The sequence below is a fragment of the Carex rostrata genome, chromosome 1 (genome assembly GCF_964058835.1).
Source record: "Carex rostrata chromosome 1, lpCarRost1.2, whole genome shotgun sequence".
Lineage (NCBI taxonomy): Eukaryota > Viridiplantae > Streptophyta > Magnoliopsida > Poales > Cyperaceae > Carex > Carex rostrata.
The window spans coordinates 11,414,186-11,431,530 of record NC_135918.1 but is presented as its reverse complement, the minus strand read 5'-3'; the positions used below and the strand labels follow the sequence as shown (position 1 = coordinate 11,431,530).

The window sequence follows — 17,345 nt, the reverse complement described above, 5'->3', positions numbered from 1 at the left end:
CAAATCCCCAGTTTTTCTATAACAAGAGCAGTCCTATTTTAGAGAGAGACAAAGAAAGAAGGAGAGAGAAAAAGAGAAAATAAGAAGAGGACCCTGCTTTGGGATTCTCACCTCATATTTTAGGAGCACCAACAAATCATGTTAAAACCAATGCTCAAGAAGAAAAACCAATGCCCCAAGCATCTGGTCACCGGGTCATCCTCTAGTCCTAGTGAGAATTTTTTGTTGATTGTTTTTTTTTTTTAAATAAAAACAAAAACAAATATGTGGAGATCAATCTTCCAAATTTCATTTATATGGAAAACAGAGTTTTCCAAAGTTACAAAGGATAAGAAAAAGAAATTAAAAAAAAGGGAAAAAAATGCAAAAGAGGTAAATTACAAACAAACTGACAGTACTAGAGAATGATAAAAAGAAACAAAAATAAAATAAAATCACCTGTTAACTATTTTTCTTGAAATTTGTTTTGCTTATTATGTTTAAATTCTTTCAGAGTCAATATAAAATAATAACTAAAACTTTGTTGTTTAGCATTACCCATGAGAGATTGGCCTAATCTTCTTCAAGACTTATTAGATGAGATTATGAAGAAGATGTGCTATGCTGATTTTGCAACATTTGGCGCTGTTTGTAAATCATGGCGGTTGTTGTACGTTAATCGCTTTTGTTGTCTTCCTAGAAATATACCACTTGGAGTTCCAGTATTATTTTTCAATGCTTACAAGCCAAATTCAAATTCACGCAAATTTGTTAAAATAAGTGGAGAATTAGAAAGTGAAGAAATCCTTATGTCAGATGCAGCTAACAAGTGGGTTTGTGGATCCTCATGGGGCTGGCTTGTTCTATCAGATAAATATGGTACAGATGTCATCCTTTTGAACCCATTCACGAGGCGCGTAATACGACTTCCTTCATTCGACACTTCTGAAACCATTAATGATGTTTATCGTGATGGCTACAGTTATATAACCAAAGCAGTATTATCAACAAACCCAGCAATATCACAACAAGATTGCATCATAATGGCAATAATTGCATTTAGGAGAAAACTCTCCTATTGTAGGATTGGCGATAAAAGATGGACGAATGTCGAATGTGGCCTGCACTCACTTAGAGATGTAATTTACTACAAAGGAAAATTTCATGTCATTAACAATTGGGGTGTATTAATGTCTTGCGATATCATGGATCGAAATTCCACAAAAATTGTTTCTATGCTAACTCCTATTGATTCCTATTTCTACTATTGTAATAGGAAATACTTGGTCATAGCATCGGGGCGTCTATTACTAGTCTCCAGAAAATGGGAATTTAGATTTGAAGTTTATTCGCTAAACAAACTCAATTCGTCCCTTGTTCAAAGCAAGTTTCCTTCTTTGCAGATTCCTGATAAAGTTGAAGTATGGCATGAATGGGTTAAGGTAGACTCCATAGGTGATGAGCTATTGTTCATTGGAAATAACAGCTCCTTCGCTCTACCGACACGAAGGCATTGGGGAAAAGCAAACTGCATCTACTTCACAGAAGACACTTTTGGTTGTCTGCGGGGTCACCTTCGTAATGATTATATTGGTTTGTATGATATTGCAAAGAAATCTATTTGCATTTTCAACGAACACGCTCAGGATGACTTGACCGCACGTCCTCAGCTTCTTAGATCATTTTGGGTGACTCCAACTCCCTGGTAACTAGCTAGTATAGTTAATGTTTTGGTTTTCTTGTTGATGTAATAATGTTATTTTATGGATTTTTCTGGAGAAGTACATGTCAAACTGTAAGGCACGCAAATGTACCTCTAGTCTCGCAATTAAATAGTTCAATTGGAAAAAGGAAAAAAAAATGTTTTAGTTTCCTCAGACATGAGAAATAATATGGTTAAAAGTATATTTTCTTAGGAGAACTCAAGTGCGAGGCCAAGGACCATCAAAATTAAACTATAATTTGGAATTGTTTTGATTATCGATCTTTTTGATAGAAACAAAATCGCTGTTTTGGATGCATTCAGAATCTTCTGAAAATAATGATTTTGTACATGTCTACAAAAATAGTAAAAAAAAAAAATGTTCCAAAAAGATATACAATTTGGTAGCCAAACACATGTTAATATGAAGATCATGTTGAGCGATTCGGATCGACTATTTGAACTTGAAACAAAGAAAATGATGTGGACCATGATTGGAGCACAAAACCAATAGTATATTTTAACCTACAATTTAAAGAGTAAGCAAAATATTATTCAAGTATAATAAATGATTCAAGAGCTGCATTTTATTTAATTCTAGCCTTCCAGATATATGATATAATCAATTAATTCGGATGAAAAAAGCATAAGAAAAACAATCGAGAAACTAATCTCGCATAGACTAGAGCTATATATATATGATTGGAGCACCTGATTTTCTTCTTGGGCACTAGTTTCAACATGATTTGTTGGTACTTTAAAATTTGTTAGGCTTTGATAATTAATACAGGGAGGAGAGAGATCGATTCAGGTAACATAATTAATAAACAAAGATATACTCATAGCTTATTTTAAATAACAAGACCAAACGTAATTAATTAAAAAACAAATTTAATTACTATCTTGATCCTAGCTAATAGCTAGGCACTATTTTTTTAGGAGATCCGTTTTAACAGTACGTAGTTTGTATCTCCATTCTTATATTATGTACGTAGTTGTCCTGATCTGCCAACAGCTGAGATTGAAAGATGAATTTTCAAATTGAATATCAACTCTTCAAGTATATAATTTGTCTTCTTTTGATTAATTAAATACATTTATTTTATTTGTAGAAGTCTAAATTTAGCTAAAATCATACTCGCCACACAAACTGCTACATAATTTGTCATATTAAAATCCCTAGCAATATGTTTCCTTATTTCTCTTTACAGTTATTTTGGATTTTTAAAATTAAATTATTTTTGAATTTAGCTTGTCACCATATTCATCCAAATATACGTTTTCACTTCAGGATCATTCCATTATAACTAATTAATTTGATTTGCATTAATTGCTCTCTGTCATTAATAATAAAATATTTTCATGTTTACAAATCGAAAATCCAACCCACAATGCATTCTTACAAATCTTCATTATTGTTATAAATGGAAGTCTCCATTATTTTCTCAAATCCTTCATGTCTCACAAACTTAAAAAAAAAAAATCTTTTGAAAGAAACAACGACATAAAAACAACTTACTTTAATTTAATATTTAAGTAAATAAAACTTTCAATTTCATCAATTGTTATTTTGAATATTCCTTATCAGGACTTGGCTACGGTGCTATGGGTAGCTAAGAGGCCTCCCGTGCTACGGCTCAATATTCGACTTTTCGAAATCCTAACGGTCGATCCGAACCGTTCATCTTGTTCTCCATATCAATATGTGCTTGGAGACCAAATTTTACATTTTTTGGAAATTTTTTACTATTTTTTTAGATTTATTGAAAATCGCTGTTTTTCAGACAAATCTGGACCATAAAAAACAGCGATATTTAATAAATCTAAAAAAATAATAAAAAATTTCCAAAAAATGTAAAATTTAGTCTCCAAATACATATTAATATGGAGAACAAGATGAACGGTTCGGATCGACCGTTAGGATTTCGAAAAGTCGAATATTGAGCCGTAGCACGGGAGGCCTCTTAGCTACCCATAGCATATTAGCCAAATCCTTCCTTATCAACTAATTACATATAAAATATATAGTTGTCAATTCTAAAGATCACGAATATTATATTTATATAATCGTTCAGATTTTAATTTTTTCTTTTAATTTTTTAAAAAAATATGAGATGCAAATTCTTATAAACTTTTAAAATATATTTAATGTGAAGATATAAATTTTTGAAAATTAACAATTCAAAAAAAAAAAAAACAAGAGTCATAAGTAAAAGATGTGTTATTAGAACCGCTAAATTTTTTCATACTTTCCTTCCGGCCATTTTTATTAATATCCCTAAAAAAAATAAAATTTTTAAAAATGTCCCGATTCCTCATTTTTTATTAAAAATGCCCTAAACGCCTGGGCCTGGGGCGGCCCAAAACAGCCAGTGAGGCGCCCCCCCTAGTGGCGCTCCATATCCCCAGTGAGGCGCCACTCCCTGGGGCGCCTCACTGGTATTTGGTTTTTTTTTTTTTTTTTTTTTTTGAGAAATAGGATTTTGATTTGAATAATTTTGTTTAAAATAGTGTTTAGTTTATGTATATGTGTATGTGTATGTCAAAAAATAAAATCCAGATACTATTTTAGAACTGTAGTTATTTCTATCATATTCAAAAATAATGCAGCCCATGTTCAACCTAAATAGCAGGAATTTAAAATTCATAAAATCCAGATACATTACTAAATAATACAGTACCGTCGAGTCCATAGAATAAGGTAACATAAAATTCATACAGCAACAACCAGTTCAAATAGCAATTATACAAACCGTTACATTTAAAACATAAAATACTACAACAACATACAGTTCGGGTCTAAGCCTTACGAGATGAGGAGCTTGCTCCCTTTTTTTCCTCAGCCCGACGGACGCACGCAGGACACTCCCACGTAGTGAGACGAGCGTCATTCAGCAGATCTGCATGCGGGTCCATGCAATTGGGATGAACAGCTTTGCCACATTTATAACAGAAGAACATATCCACCATATCTCCGTTCAGCTCACATAAGCAGCACTGTCCCCATCCAGGTGGAGGGACCCTGTCCACCCAGCCTTCCATCAGCATTTTTCTAATTGATGGATCAAGAGTGCTCAGAAATTCTTCATTATTTTTGGGTGAAAATAATCTTTCCAAATTCCTCATCGCGTAGGCTTCAGCCGTCCAAAAATTATTAATGAGTGCTCTTTTTGCTTCGCGTTCGGTTTCAGTTCTTCCTCTATTTTTTCCAACTTTGGGTGCCATTATAACTAGGGTTTCAAGTGACAGCAATTGATTAGGAAGGCTAATTATGTGCGTAATTAAATACTAATTGTACAGTAATCAACGGCTAATTAGAAAATAATTAGAAAATATATAAAAAATAATTGAAATAAATATTTTAAAAATAATTAAAAGAAATATTTAAAAAATAATTACAAAAAATATTTAAAAAATTATTAAAAAATTATTTAAATTACCTGTAGCTGTAGTCGCCCAGAAAATCGCCCGAAATCGCCTTGAGCGCTTTCTCCCTTCTTTCTGCCTTTGAGGTGGAAGGTAGACTGATGTTGGAGTGAGAAGAGAGAGAGAGAAAAAACGAATAAATAGGCATCCCTAGTGGACCGCCCGTGGCCCAGGCGGTCAGGACCCTAGCAAACCGCCCCTGTCACAGGCGGTCTGCTGGGAGTGTGGGTCGCAAATAGTGAAGAAATTGTAATTACTTGAATATAATTTCTTAGTTTGAATGTAATTACTTGAAGTATACATGTGCTGCTTTTAATTATATTGTTGAACTTTAATTGTATTGTTGAACTTTAATTGTATTGTTGAACTTTAATTGTATTGTTGAACTTTAATTGTATTGTTGAACTGTGTTATAATAATGAAATGTAAAGTGCAAACAACATAATACCAACATGAACATAAAATAAAAAAACGTAATGTCAACATAATACAGCAGTCCCATAGTCAAAATACTACAGTCAGAAATATATCACAATAAACAAAAACTCTACAATCATCATCTTCGTCTCCTTCCGGATAGAGACAACCTAGGAGCCGCTACGCCCTTGCCATGCCTGTGCGGCTGCACGCGCCTCTGCGGACTCACATCTCGGAGTGCATCCTCTCCCAAATCCTCCTCATCGTCCCCCATATCCTCATCCTCGTCCCCCGTATACATGTGCTGCGTACCTGTCCTGGCTGCCCGTGGATCAAATCCAGCAGCTGACTCTGCATTGGCGGGCTGTGTACGCAGCTCCCATGGATCTTGCTCCCAGCTTGCAGAATACGTGGAAGGAGGCGGTGCGCCAAATAATGCAGAGACAAAGCCATCTGCAGTCTGAGATGAACTCCCACCAGCCTCAAAGTCATGCTCCATCTCCACTCCATATCGTGGTCTGTGGGAGCCATACGCCTCTGCATCTGTATCTGCCGGGTCCAGCTCATTTATGCTAAATATGGGATCGGCATTCCAACGAGGTGCTCCATCCTAGATTAAAATAATGTTAGTTTTGCTACATACAAAGAACTCTGCAACAAATAATGGTATAATTGGCGACTGACCGTGCCAAGCTCTACTGCAACTCCGTATTTATTTTTATAAGCATCCCATCCTTGGGTATTCAGCACCCAGTCGTGGAACGCCCAACCTGAGTCATCAGCTGCATAATTGGAAGTTAACTGAGTTAGAACGAACAATTCAACGGAAATAAGAATATTGTGTGTGTCGTACTTTTAATATTAACTTGTAATTACCTGCAGGAGCTTGCGGCATCTCATCGCCGTAGACAGGGACTCGTTGATAATCTGGATTTCGCGGTGCAGACTGTATCTCCCGCCAATTGATGTTCTCCCCAGCATCGCGCAGCATGCCAACGAGGCGGCCTTCAAAACCGCCTGTCTCCACGATTGGTGCAGTGTGCTCGAGCATCTGGCATCCTATATATCGCCAAGCATCCTTGCCATGCACGCCAAGCTGTGTCCAACTCCTCTCATAGCGGTCAACAGCTGCACACAACATGATTATGCCTACAGTAAGTAATCTGGATTTGCACTTTAAAATTAAAGTATGTTTCGGTTTTACTTACCGCGCGAGCATTGATCGGACCCCAGGGCATATAATTGCTGGATGAATCCATCAGCCTACGTCGTAGGGTCTCGCCATAATGGCCTGTCAGGTAGACTGACGGCATGCCCCATCTCTGGTACCATACGACATATCTCAGATCCCCGGGACCAGCACCCAACGATGTAGTATCTGGCGGGCTCCATAAGTGCTGCTCCGGATGTCGAGCCCAGTTGTACTGCATGACGAAATGCTGGCTCCAGTCGACTTTAGCCTTAGTGTGCGCCGTTCTGCAAGTGCAATTAATTAGAAAGTAGAGAAACAGTGGATATATTAAAGTTAAAAATTAATTAAGTAGAGAGAACTTACTTGTGGAACTTGTCGGTAGCATCCTTGCCCATCAACGGGTGCTCCGGGATGAAAGCATCCAAGCCAAACTGCCGGGATACCCGATCGGGGTAATGGTACTCCACGATCCAGAAACAGACGACCGGTCCCCGATAATACCATAGATATGTCTGCTCTAATGTCAGCGGGCTCAGCCATCTGCGCTGATACCATGCACGATACGGAAACCAATCGATATTCCCATCTCGGAGCATCTGGAGCTGACCCCGGACATAAGAAATCCCCCTGCCCCTCTCTTCATGATCGTGATGACTGCCCCATATGGCGGCGTATGCGGGGCATCTGGCTGGCTCAGGGCCTCCCCAATCGGGATGCGGCAATGGTATGACTGGCCGATTTATGGGCAGATGTGACCACGACCAATGCTGAAGCAGTAGAAGTGGTCCAAAAAGCTGTTTATTCTTGACCTGAAAATTTACTTACAATAAAAACTGGGTGCTTCTTATCCAACCTTCAATAACAACGTATAATAATACAGACTTACCAGACAAGCATGACAGAGGCCTCTGTATAAGTGGGCGAGGACAGCTCCACCCCAGTTCCATCTCGATTCTTTCTCCAAGTCCCTCAGCAGGGAGAGATACATGATCGGAACCGCGTCACCGCTGGAATCCTCGAACATGACAGCACCGCACAAATCCAGCACATATGCTCTAGTATACCTGCAATATAAAATAATCAATGTAATTAATTGAGACTGTTGAGCAACTACTAAGTTAATTTAAAGAGTGTAATAGTACCTCCTGACCGCCTCAATGTCATCAGTATCAATTTCTAACTGCCTCCCATAGAAGTGATTCCGGAGTGCCTTTAGAGAAATGCAGTACCCGGAATAACGAAACTCCTCCTCCTCCCCCTTCTTCTTCTTGTATTTCTTCTGCAGAGTCTTCGGATCACACCCTAACAACTCCGGTATCATCCTCTGCAGATCTGGATGGTCTGAGATGCCACCTATGGGGTCGCCATCGATACGTAAACCCCATAAGGCGCTCACATCACCAAGGGTGACTGTCATCTCCCCGACCGGGAGATGAAATGTATGAGTCTCAGGTCGCCATCTCTCCGCTAGACCATGCATCAGAGACACATCGATCTTACTCTGCGGCATGGTGGCAAGCTGGTACAACCCGAGGTTCGAGATGTATCGCTGCATTTCTCTGTGTGGAATGAATGGAATCTCAGACCTGCGGTGCCTCACCGTAAGCATGACATCATCCTGTATTTATTATCAATTTGCCATTTTTTAGTAACTCAAAATAATGTCATTTTTTTTTAAGTATAAAAATCACGTACCTCAAGAGATGCCAATGAGACGCGGTGCTTAACATGATGGGTCCATAGAAGAGGACTAAATGTGTCAGGATCATGCACACCATCTGGAAAATCGGCCTGAGACGACGGATCCGCTCCAGTCGGATCCTCAAAACCCCTGCCAGTCGTATCATCATACGACGACGGGCCCTCTCCAGTCGGATCCACGGAGAAAGTGCCAGCTCCTCTCGGATCCACCGAGGACGTGCCAGGTCCACTCGGATCCACAGCCTCTGCACCCTCTGCAGGCTCAGCTCGTACTCCCCACCGTCTAACTCTAGGCATACTACATTTGCCAAAAAATATTAATCAAAACGTACAATTTATATAAATTTTTTTAATAAGAATTGCATGTATATTTTCCCAAAATAATTGTAGGTAAATAAATTGCATGTATATACAATTAATTTACACTTTGCATGTAAGTAAATTGCATGTATATGCATTTTTTTTTTACAAAAATTAATTTTGTTGAAAATAAATAAACTTTACAAAAAAGAAAAGAAAATGCATATACATTTTTTTTGGGTGTATATGCAATTTGTTTACAAAAGTAATTTTGCATGTACATGCATATACATTTTTTTTTTGGGTGTATATGCAATTTGTTTACAAAATTAATTTTGCATGTACATGCATATACATTTTTGGTAAACAAATTAATTTTACAAAAAAAAACAAAATTGATTGTTAAATAAAAAAATGCGTATACATGCAATTTACATACAATTATGGGTTATTTTTTTGTAGATTTATTGAAAATCATATACATGCATATACAATTAATTTTGTTGCATGCATATGCATTTGCATGTATATACAATTAATTTACACTTTGCATGTAAGTAAATTGCATGCATATGCATTTTTTTTTTTTACAAAAATTTATTTTTTTAGTGTATATGCAATTTGTTTACAAAATTAATTTTGCATGTACATGCATTTTTTTTAAAACATTTCAACCAATTGAACCATAAATTATAATCCTAAATTGAACCGTAAATTATAATCCTAAATTGAACCATAAATTATAAGTAATTCACAACCATAAATCCTAAATTTAAGTATACAAATCTAAATATAAGCAATTCACATTTGACATCCATAAACCCTACATTCAACCATATCACATTCAACCAATTTTTCACATCCATAAACCCTGAATCGAATCGAATCGAATCAAATTACAATCAACAATCAATTTAATCACATTTAACAATCAATTTAATCTAATCGAATCAAATCGAATCGAATTGAATCACATTCACAATTCTAACCCTAAATTAAACTAATCGAATCGCAATGAAAAAACATACCTTCAACCGAGGAGGGAGCGGGGGAGATGACAATGTTGCGGTCGGGAGCGGGTGGTGAGGCGTCGACCGGCAGGGCAGGGCAGGGGCGTTTCCTTCTCTCTTTTTCTCTTTTTTCTGGTCTGGAGGCGGGGCAGAATGGGGGAGAGGGGGGAGAGGCGCTTCTGTGCTGGGTTTGTATATGGGGCATGGGGCGCCCGGGCGCATGGCGCCTCACTTGGCTCATGGAGCGCCCCAGCCTATGGCGCCTCATTAGCGTTGTGGGCCGCCTGGCGGGCTGGCGCCTCCCTGGGTCTTTTTGGGCCGCCCGAAATCCAGGCGGTCAGGGCAGTTATAAAAAAAAAAATTTGACAGGGGCATTTTTAAAAATTTTATTATTTTTAGGGATATTAATAAAAATGGCCGCTTTCCTTCTCTTAAAAAAAAAAAAATAGGCAACCGATACCTTTTATTAAATTTTTTCTTTTAATGATTGTATGGAGAAAAAAAAGATACCGAAGACAGCCAGTACATTTTTGACTTCTCATAATAAAACAAAACTAATATTATTTTCTTTTCAAGTTTCAAACATAGATAAATACACCATTACAATTAAAATTTAATCGGATTGTCAAGAAATCCTTTGAGCGGTGATGCAGTCCAAAGGGCTTTAATTTAGACATACCCCACTCCTATTATTTTCTTATTTCTCTATTATTTATGTTTAGGGTTACTGTATCTTTGTGGATAGATAAATAACAGATCTTATGTTAATGAAAACAATCATATCTTGATCTGGAGAGAAAATGAAGAATATGTAGAACTTTCGTGTAGAGAAATGATATGCAGAGAAATTTTCATTACTAAAATAATTTTTCATCAAGAATATATATGTAGAGAAAATTCTTATTTGAATCATTCAATCATATCTTTTCTTGTTTCTTTACATGTCATTTCTCTTCTAAATCGTTTAATGACCGGTCTTGCTTGTGGAGAAAATTAGATATTAAATCATAATTATATTTCAAGAAATTTGTTCATGTTATATTTGATCTCTTTCTTTTTATTTGATGTTGTTTCTTTTATTTTTACTTATTATTTGGATTTCCATTTTTTTTATTTGTGTCTTTTATTTTTTATTTAAATATTTATTTTATTTTGTGTGAATGTCAAACAAAAATGTCTCTTCATATTTTATTCAATCTTATAATATGTCGCCGTTGCAACGCACGGGCACGATACTAGTTACTTGTTATATATAGCTAGCATATGTTAATCGCAATTATAAGCTCTCTTCATAAATCATATTTGTATGCGGCTTGCTGTTTTGCAATATTTCTGCTATTCTAAATTTAGACAAGGATATGACAATGCAAATATGGACGAGTATGAAATGCCTAACACGATAATACTTCAATTTCTTGTGTAAATTTTCACTACGGTCATTCATTGATTCCATTTAAGCATGACAATGCAAATATAGACGAGTGTGAATGACAATGCACTCCGGAATATTTTCATGTCTTCAATTCTTCTGTACGGATGCGAAGTTTGGCGATGTCCAGCATGTCGCCTTGTCTAGTCCACATGCTTTCAGTCTCGCATAAAGTGTTTATATATACTGACTTTCAATGTACATTTTATTCCTGAGTGCAAAAGGGCTAATACTTTGTGTTATCAGAAATAGAAGTTTGAAAATTGTGGTTTAATTATACCTACTCTAAAAAGTGTTTATATATATATAGTGAAATTGTTGTTTACCTTTTGCGATAAATGAAATTCCGTTTCAGTTCGCATCATTTCAGTTTGGTTTATGAGAATTCCCTAAATCTGAACCCAAGACTTGGTCTCATCTATTTTAGATCTATTGTTCAAAATCAAGGTTAGGTTCTTTCGATTTTTTTTATTTATTGCTGAGACAAATATCAGTTTACTTCATTTTATACGAGTGTTTGATATTTTTGGGGTTTTATTCTTTTTCAGTTGCTTAAAGTAAAGTTAAATTGTTAGGCTCAATTATTTTTCTTTTAAAAAGTGTTGAAATGAAAGCTTGATTAACTTATTATTCTTCAATTTTAATTCGCCAATTTTGCTTCCATGTCATTTACTTGATTACTCGTTAAGAAGTCATGTTCAACTGCACGCTAAACCGACGACATTATATATATGTCCATCATTTTCTTTACGTCCCCGTACATCCAATCATCTTTTAGATGCTATTCTTGAGAAATTGAACATGCGCCTCTCTGAAAAGAGATTAGAGCTCATCCCACGCCTACAGTTCCTTATATATGTCCATCTCCATCATAATTTTGCATGCACATGCATTGTATTATATGAGTAATACTGTGCTAACATAAATTTGAACGATTCATTAAATTTTTTCATTAGTAAAACCAAAACGATAAGCATTTTTTTGTGAAAGTCAATTTCTATATTGATTCTTGTGATTCCCATTTCACATACTACATTGTTTCTAATTCTATTTCGAATTATTCTGAATTTCACAACCAACATTTTTTAACTATATTATTCGCATGTCCCCAGGAAACTAAAGAATATTATTATTTCTCATGTCATGAGGAAACCGAGTATTATTATATCAACCATATAATTCCAAGACTAGTAGTACATATTTGCGTGTTTACAGTTTGACTTGTACTTTTTCAAAAATGTCCCACTTAAAATAACATTATCACATGCATGAACAAGACATTCAAAACAATAACAACTAGTTACCAGGGAGTTAGGTTCACCCAAAATGATGGAAGAAGTTCATCATCATGAGCGTATCCATTATAAAGGGTAGTATATTTCTTTCCAATATCATATCTACAAGTATAATCTTTATGAAGATGACCTGGAAGTGTACCAAAATCTTCTCTGAAGTAGATGCAATTTGCTCTGCCACCATGCCCTTGTGCCGGTACAGCAAACGCACCGTTATTTCCTACAAACAGCAGATGATCACCTATTGAGTCTATCCCAGTCCATTCATACCATATTTCAACTTCATTAGTAATCTGCAAAGAGAGAGATGGCATTTGAACCCGAGATCTTTTGAGTTTGCTTAGTGAATGAACTTCAAATCTATATTTATCTGCCCTTGAGACTAGCAATAGACATCCTGATGCCATGACCAAGTATCTCTTGTCAACACTGGTATACGTACGGTAATGAACAAGAGTTAATATAGAAACTGTTTCTGTGGAATTTGGATCCATGATGTTGCAAGACATTAAACCATCATCATCGGTAATGGCATAAAATTTTCCTTCGTAATAAATTACATCAGCAAGTTTTTGTAAGCAACCTTTGACATTCGTCCATCTTTTATCTCCTATCCTACAATAGGAGAGTTGCCTCTTTGTTCCAACTATTGCCATTAGAATGCAATTTTGTTCCGATATTGCCGGATTTGTTGATAAAATTGCTTTGTGTATATAACTAAAGCAACCAAAAGGAACATCTGGTTCTGGAAAGCAGTTAAAATTCATGGTGAAAGTGTCAACCGAGGGAAGTCGAATTACACGCCTCGTGAATGGATTCAAAAGGTTTACCTCTATACCATCAGTACCTACACCTGCTAGAACAATCCAGTCCAATGAAGATCCACAAACCCATTTGTTAGCTGCCTCTGGTGTAAAGATATCGTCGCTTGTTATTTCTCCACCCATTTTAACAAACTTGCCTGAATTTAAATATGGTTTGCAAGCATTAAACAGCAACATTGGAACTCCGAGTGGTATATTTCTAGGAAGACAACAGGAGCGATTGATGTACATCAACCGCCACAATTTGCAGACTGCACGAAATGATGAAAGATCAACATAGCACATCTTCTTCATAATAGAATCCAATATGTCTTCGGGAAGATTAGCCCAATCACTCGTAGGCAATGCTACAAGCAACGAAGTTTCAGTTATTGTATTATATTGACTCTTTGAAACAATTTAAACTAAGCAAAATAAAATTCAAGAATAATAATTGATTCAACAGGTGCATTTTATTTAAGTCCTGCCTTCCAGGATATATCTTATAATTCGGATGAGAAAAGAACATAAGAAAAACAATCAAGAAAATTCCCTCACCTAGACTTGAGGATGACCTGGTTGCCATATGCTTGGGGCACTGGATTTTCTTCTTGAGCATTAGCTTTAACAAGACTTGTGGGTACGTGGCTCCTGAAATTTGTTAGGCTTTGATAATTAATACAGGGAGGATAAAGATTCAAGTATCACGATAAATAAAGATATTCATAGACTATTTTTTTTAACAAAAAGAATGAAAAGAAAGGATGACACAAAACCATATTTACTATCTTTAGGCCTTTTTTTTTTTGGAGATAAAAAGATAGAGGTTTAACATTTCAAATTTCATCTAATGTCCATAAAAGAATACCATCCGGATTTTGAACCTATATATGTAATTATAGGCTCTATTTTTAGAGGACATCTACTTTAGAAGTGCTTCTTATTGCTACTGAAATCAATTCACAAAGAATATAAGAAGACTATGGTCTTAATTTGAAGTTGAAAAATCTCAGGAAAAGAATATCAGTAACGTCCAAAACATATAGAAGGTACCGCAAAAAAAAAACAAAAGCACAGAAAAAAACGAATCTTAAATCATTACAACTACTCAAGAAACAAAGATATTGATTAGGCTTACATGAAATATACATTTCTAATTAATTCGCCAAAAATAGCTGCAAGAAGAATCCAAACATTCAGAAACCAAAATCTCAAAGGAATCAGTGGAAGAAAACTATAGAGCATAAATAAGCACGCTATTTCAACAAATTATTCTGATGAGTAGTTAAATGCTAAGTTTTGACAAGCGATAAATTTAAGGGGCGAAGCCTGACTTTCAAGCTCTGAGGGTCAAATGTGAATGGAGTCAATCATATACATATTTCATGTTGCATATGGTGGTAATACGCATATATGGTAAAATATATAAGAAATATGTTGAAGATAAAATATCAATTAGAGATCAAATACATTGAAAGCAACTCAATTAGAGATCAATTACAAAATATAGCAAATCTTGTAATAAGAAAATATTTTAGCAGTCTTTAAAATTATGTAGCCTAAGATATTGAAATTATATCATAAATCATAAAATCAGTTATTTTCCTATGAAAATTCAATAAAATAGTGTATAAATATAAAATATTTAAAAATGATGGGATGAATTGACCTCCATTGGATACATGCATGTGCATCTGCCCCTGGATAAATTCCAACTGAAGTTCATTCTGAGATGAAGTATACCGGTATCGCTTAATCAACATTCAACAAGGAAAATTAACTGAAGAAACATCAGAAAAAATCTGATCCAGTATTTATTTTCTCTTTCCCTCTTATTTTTAATAGAATCAACCGAATTATTCTAGAAATGAAAATATTTGTCGAAGAAAACTTGAAAAAAAGGCAAAAATGGAACAAACAAGTGGAGAGAGATATGGTACAGTTGCAAATAAGGAAGAGAAATCGATGGATCCACCATTAACACGTCAGCCAATTCTGATATTTCAAAAACTTCATCTCTGCTTGCCTGAGACAACGCCGATCTGAGGGGAGAGAGAGGGTACGACGCGTATTAGGTTCTGAGATCTGAGAAACAGAAGGCCTGATGTTTGCTCAGGTTTGGATTTGATTGGATAATAAATGGTTACTGCGCAGTGATGTTTGCTTTAAACCTTATTTAATGACAAATTTATAATGGCGGTTCAGATTTTCATTTTGCTAAGACTTCCTAAAATTTGGGCTTACTAATAGGCCGGACTTGGACCCAAGACTTGGTCTCATCTGGCCCAAATAAACATATATATTTTATATTTCTTTAAATCAAATTAGGTTCTTTCGATTTTTTTTTCCTTTATTGCTGTTCCAGTGGGTTCACATTCCCCTTGTTTTCTATTGTATATAATATTTCTTTTCTGCTTTACCTCTTTTTCTATTCTGTATATATTGCTACGTACTCTGCATCTAGATGTGGGTTGTTTCATGGCCGTTACAGGGGCTTGCAATGTTGCATTTACCCCTGCTAAATTGTATAGTTTGTCTCATGCTGGTATAGAGTCAATCTTTCATGTCGTTTTATCCCTGTTCAGCTAATTATCAGCTGAGATATACCGGCTACAATATCAATATGTATGTGCTTCAAGTAACATATGCCTTGCTGCATGCCAATCTTTCATGTCGTTTTATCCCTTGATGCCAATCTAAATAGCAGCTCGATTGACCTCCTGTACTTCAATTAATATATATATGCCCAAGGAGTTCACATCCTCTGAGATATCTCAAACTTTGAGTGTTTTTTTTGGAATATCTCAATCGTTCAAATATGTTCTGCACGAATCTCAAAGCACAAATAATATTGGCCCCCTGCGCTATCCCCGAATAGGCACCATACACATCGGTCATGCAAATGTTGAGATATCGCAGAGGATACAAACTCATGCCTAACTGCCTAAGGGCCTTTCTACCCAAAAAAAAAAAAATTATACGAGTGGATGAGGGATGTGTGTGTGTGTGTGTTTTTTTTTGCAGTTGCTAAAAGTAAAAGTTCAATTGTTATATATATACTCATTTTTTTTTTTTACTTTTAAGAAAGGTTAAAGTGAAAACTTGACTGACTTGTTCTCTAATTAAAATTCGCCAATTTAGCTTCCATATCTTCTGCTTGATTAATGACATAGTGTTGGAACTACAAGCTGCACGTAAAATGTATGGCACACTGGATCCTGGTATGGCGAAATTAGGAATGGAAATCATTCTCCATATTCCTGCCATAATTGAAGATTACATCTCTGCCATAATTGAAGATTGTATAATCTTCATAGATTTGTTTCCTCCATACTTGATAATGTATAATATTTATTTCTATAGTTAGCTAGTAACAGGGCCGGTCCTGAAGATTTTGGGGCCTGGGGCAGAAGAAAATTTTGGACCCTTTATATATACTGGTGTTGTAAAAAATGATTTTAACGACTGATTATATGCCTGTTTAATCGTTAACAGTGGTCAAACATGTACGAATATACTTATCAGAGGTCTATTAGTGATTTTTTTCTGATTAATCGGCCGATTATTCTTGATTATTCCCAATTATTCTGTTTATTCTCGTTTGATCGTCTATTTATTTCCGTTTACTCCAGTAATTATTTATTTTTACATTGCATTTTTTTCTGTGACTGTGTGATAATAAATTTCATAAATCATGTATTGTAGTTTTATTTGTGTTTAGCTATACATTCAATTTTTTTATATATGTTTTTTCTTCTTCCTTATTTTGAATTAATTAATTAGTTCCTCTATTATTTATATAATATATTTTTCGTTCTTACTAATATAATTTTTTCAATTAATACTGCATGTTCATATATTAAATTAAGTTGTTATTACAAACTAAATTTAGTAATTTTATGTTATAATGTTTCATATCTTTCAAATAATATAGTATTAGTATTTGAAAAAGTTTAATTTCGAATTTTTTTTTTCATTAAATAAATGTGTAAATACATATACATGTAAAGTGTGTGTGTATTGTTAAGCGTAGTGTCGTGTTATAATAATAGAACTAAGTTAAATTAGGTTTATTTTGATAAGTTTGATGA

The 17,345-nt window shown here is 35.3% G+C and overlaps 3 protein-coding genes across 4 annotated transcripts; 1 reads left to right on the top strand and 2 right to left on the bottom strand.

Moving 5' to 3' along the window:
• The first annotated feature begins 539 nt into the window (after positions 1-539).
• LOC144558352 (putative F-box protein At5g55150) lies at positions 540-1,688 on the top strand. The gene has a single exon (XM_078307221.1). The coding sequence runs from the start codon at positions 540-542 to the stop codon at positions 1,686-1,688; it is 1,149 nt and encodes a 382-aa protein (XP_078163347.1).
• A 3,864-nt stretch (positions 1,689-5,552) lies between these two features.
• Positions 5,553-6,546, bottom strand: LOC144547301 (uncharacterized). The gene is made up of 3 exons (XM_078295950.1): positions 6,401-6,546; positions 6,209-6,306; positions 5,553-6,134 (listed from the first exon to the last, which is right to left on the bottom strand). The coding sequence occupies exons 1-3, from the start codon at positions 6,513-6,515 to the stop codon at positions 5,664-5,666; spliced, it is 684 nt and encodes a 227-aa protein (XP_078152076.1). The 5' UTR covers positions 6,516-6,546; the 3' UTR covers positions 5,553-5,663.
• A 5,762-nt stretch (positions 6,547-12,308) lies between these two features.
• On the bottom strand, positions 12,309-13,950 carry LOC144566261 (putative F-box protein At5g55150). Of its 2 annotated transcripts, XM_078316249.1 has the most exons (3): positions 13,813-13,950; positions 13,035-13,622; positions 12,780-12,880 (listed from the first exon to the last, which is right to left on the bottom strand). In XM_078316249.1, exons 1-3 carry the CDS (start codon positions 13,871-13,873, stop codon positions 12,834-12,836), a joined length of 696 nt encoding a protein of 231 aa, XP_078172375.1. In that variant the 5' UTR covers positions 13,874-13,950; the 3' UTR covers positions 12,780-12,833. The 2 variants fall into 2 exon arrangements, with proteins under 2 accessions (XP_078172366.1, XP_078172375.1); XM_078316240.1 differs by having other exon boundaries at positions 12,309-13,622.
• Between the last annotated feature and the right edge of the window lie 3,395 nt (positions 13,951-17,345).

Bases quoted from the DNA above. Each gene is read 5' to 3' on its own strand.
- LOC144558352 (XM_078307221.1), top strand. From the start codon at position 540: ATGAGAGATTGGCCTAATCTTCTTCAAGACTTATTAGATGAGATTATG.
- LOC144547301 (XM_078295950.1), bottom strand. From the start codon at position 6,515: ATGCTGCGCGATGCTGGGGAGAACATCAATTGGCGGGAGATACAGTCT. The intron at 6,307-6,400 runs GTAATTACAAGT...CCAATTATGCAG, and splicing joins GATGCCGCAAGCTCCTGCAG to CTGATGACTCAGGTTGGGCG. The intron at 6,135-6,208 runs GTCAGTCGCCAA...ATTTTAATCTAG, and splicing joins TTGCAGTAGAGCTTGGCACG to GATGGAGCACCTCGTTGGAA.
- LOC144566261 (XM_078316240.1), bottom strand. From the start codon at position 13,873: ATGCTCAAGAAGAAAATCCAGTGCCCCAAGCATATGGCAACCAGGTCA. The intron at 13,623-13,812 runs GTGAGGGAATTT...CGTTGCTTGTAG, and splicing joins CAGGTCATCCTCAAGTCTAG to CATTGCCTACGAGTGATTGG.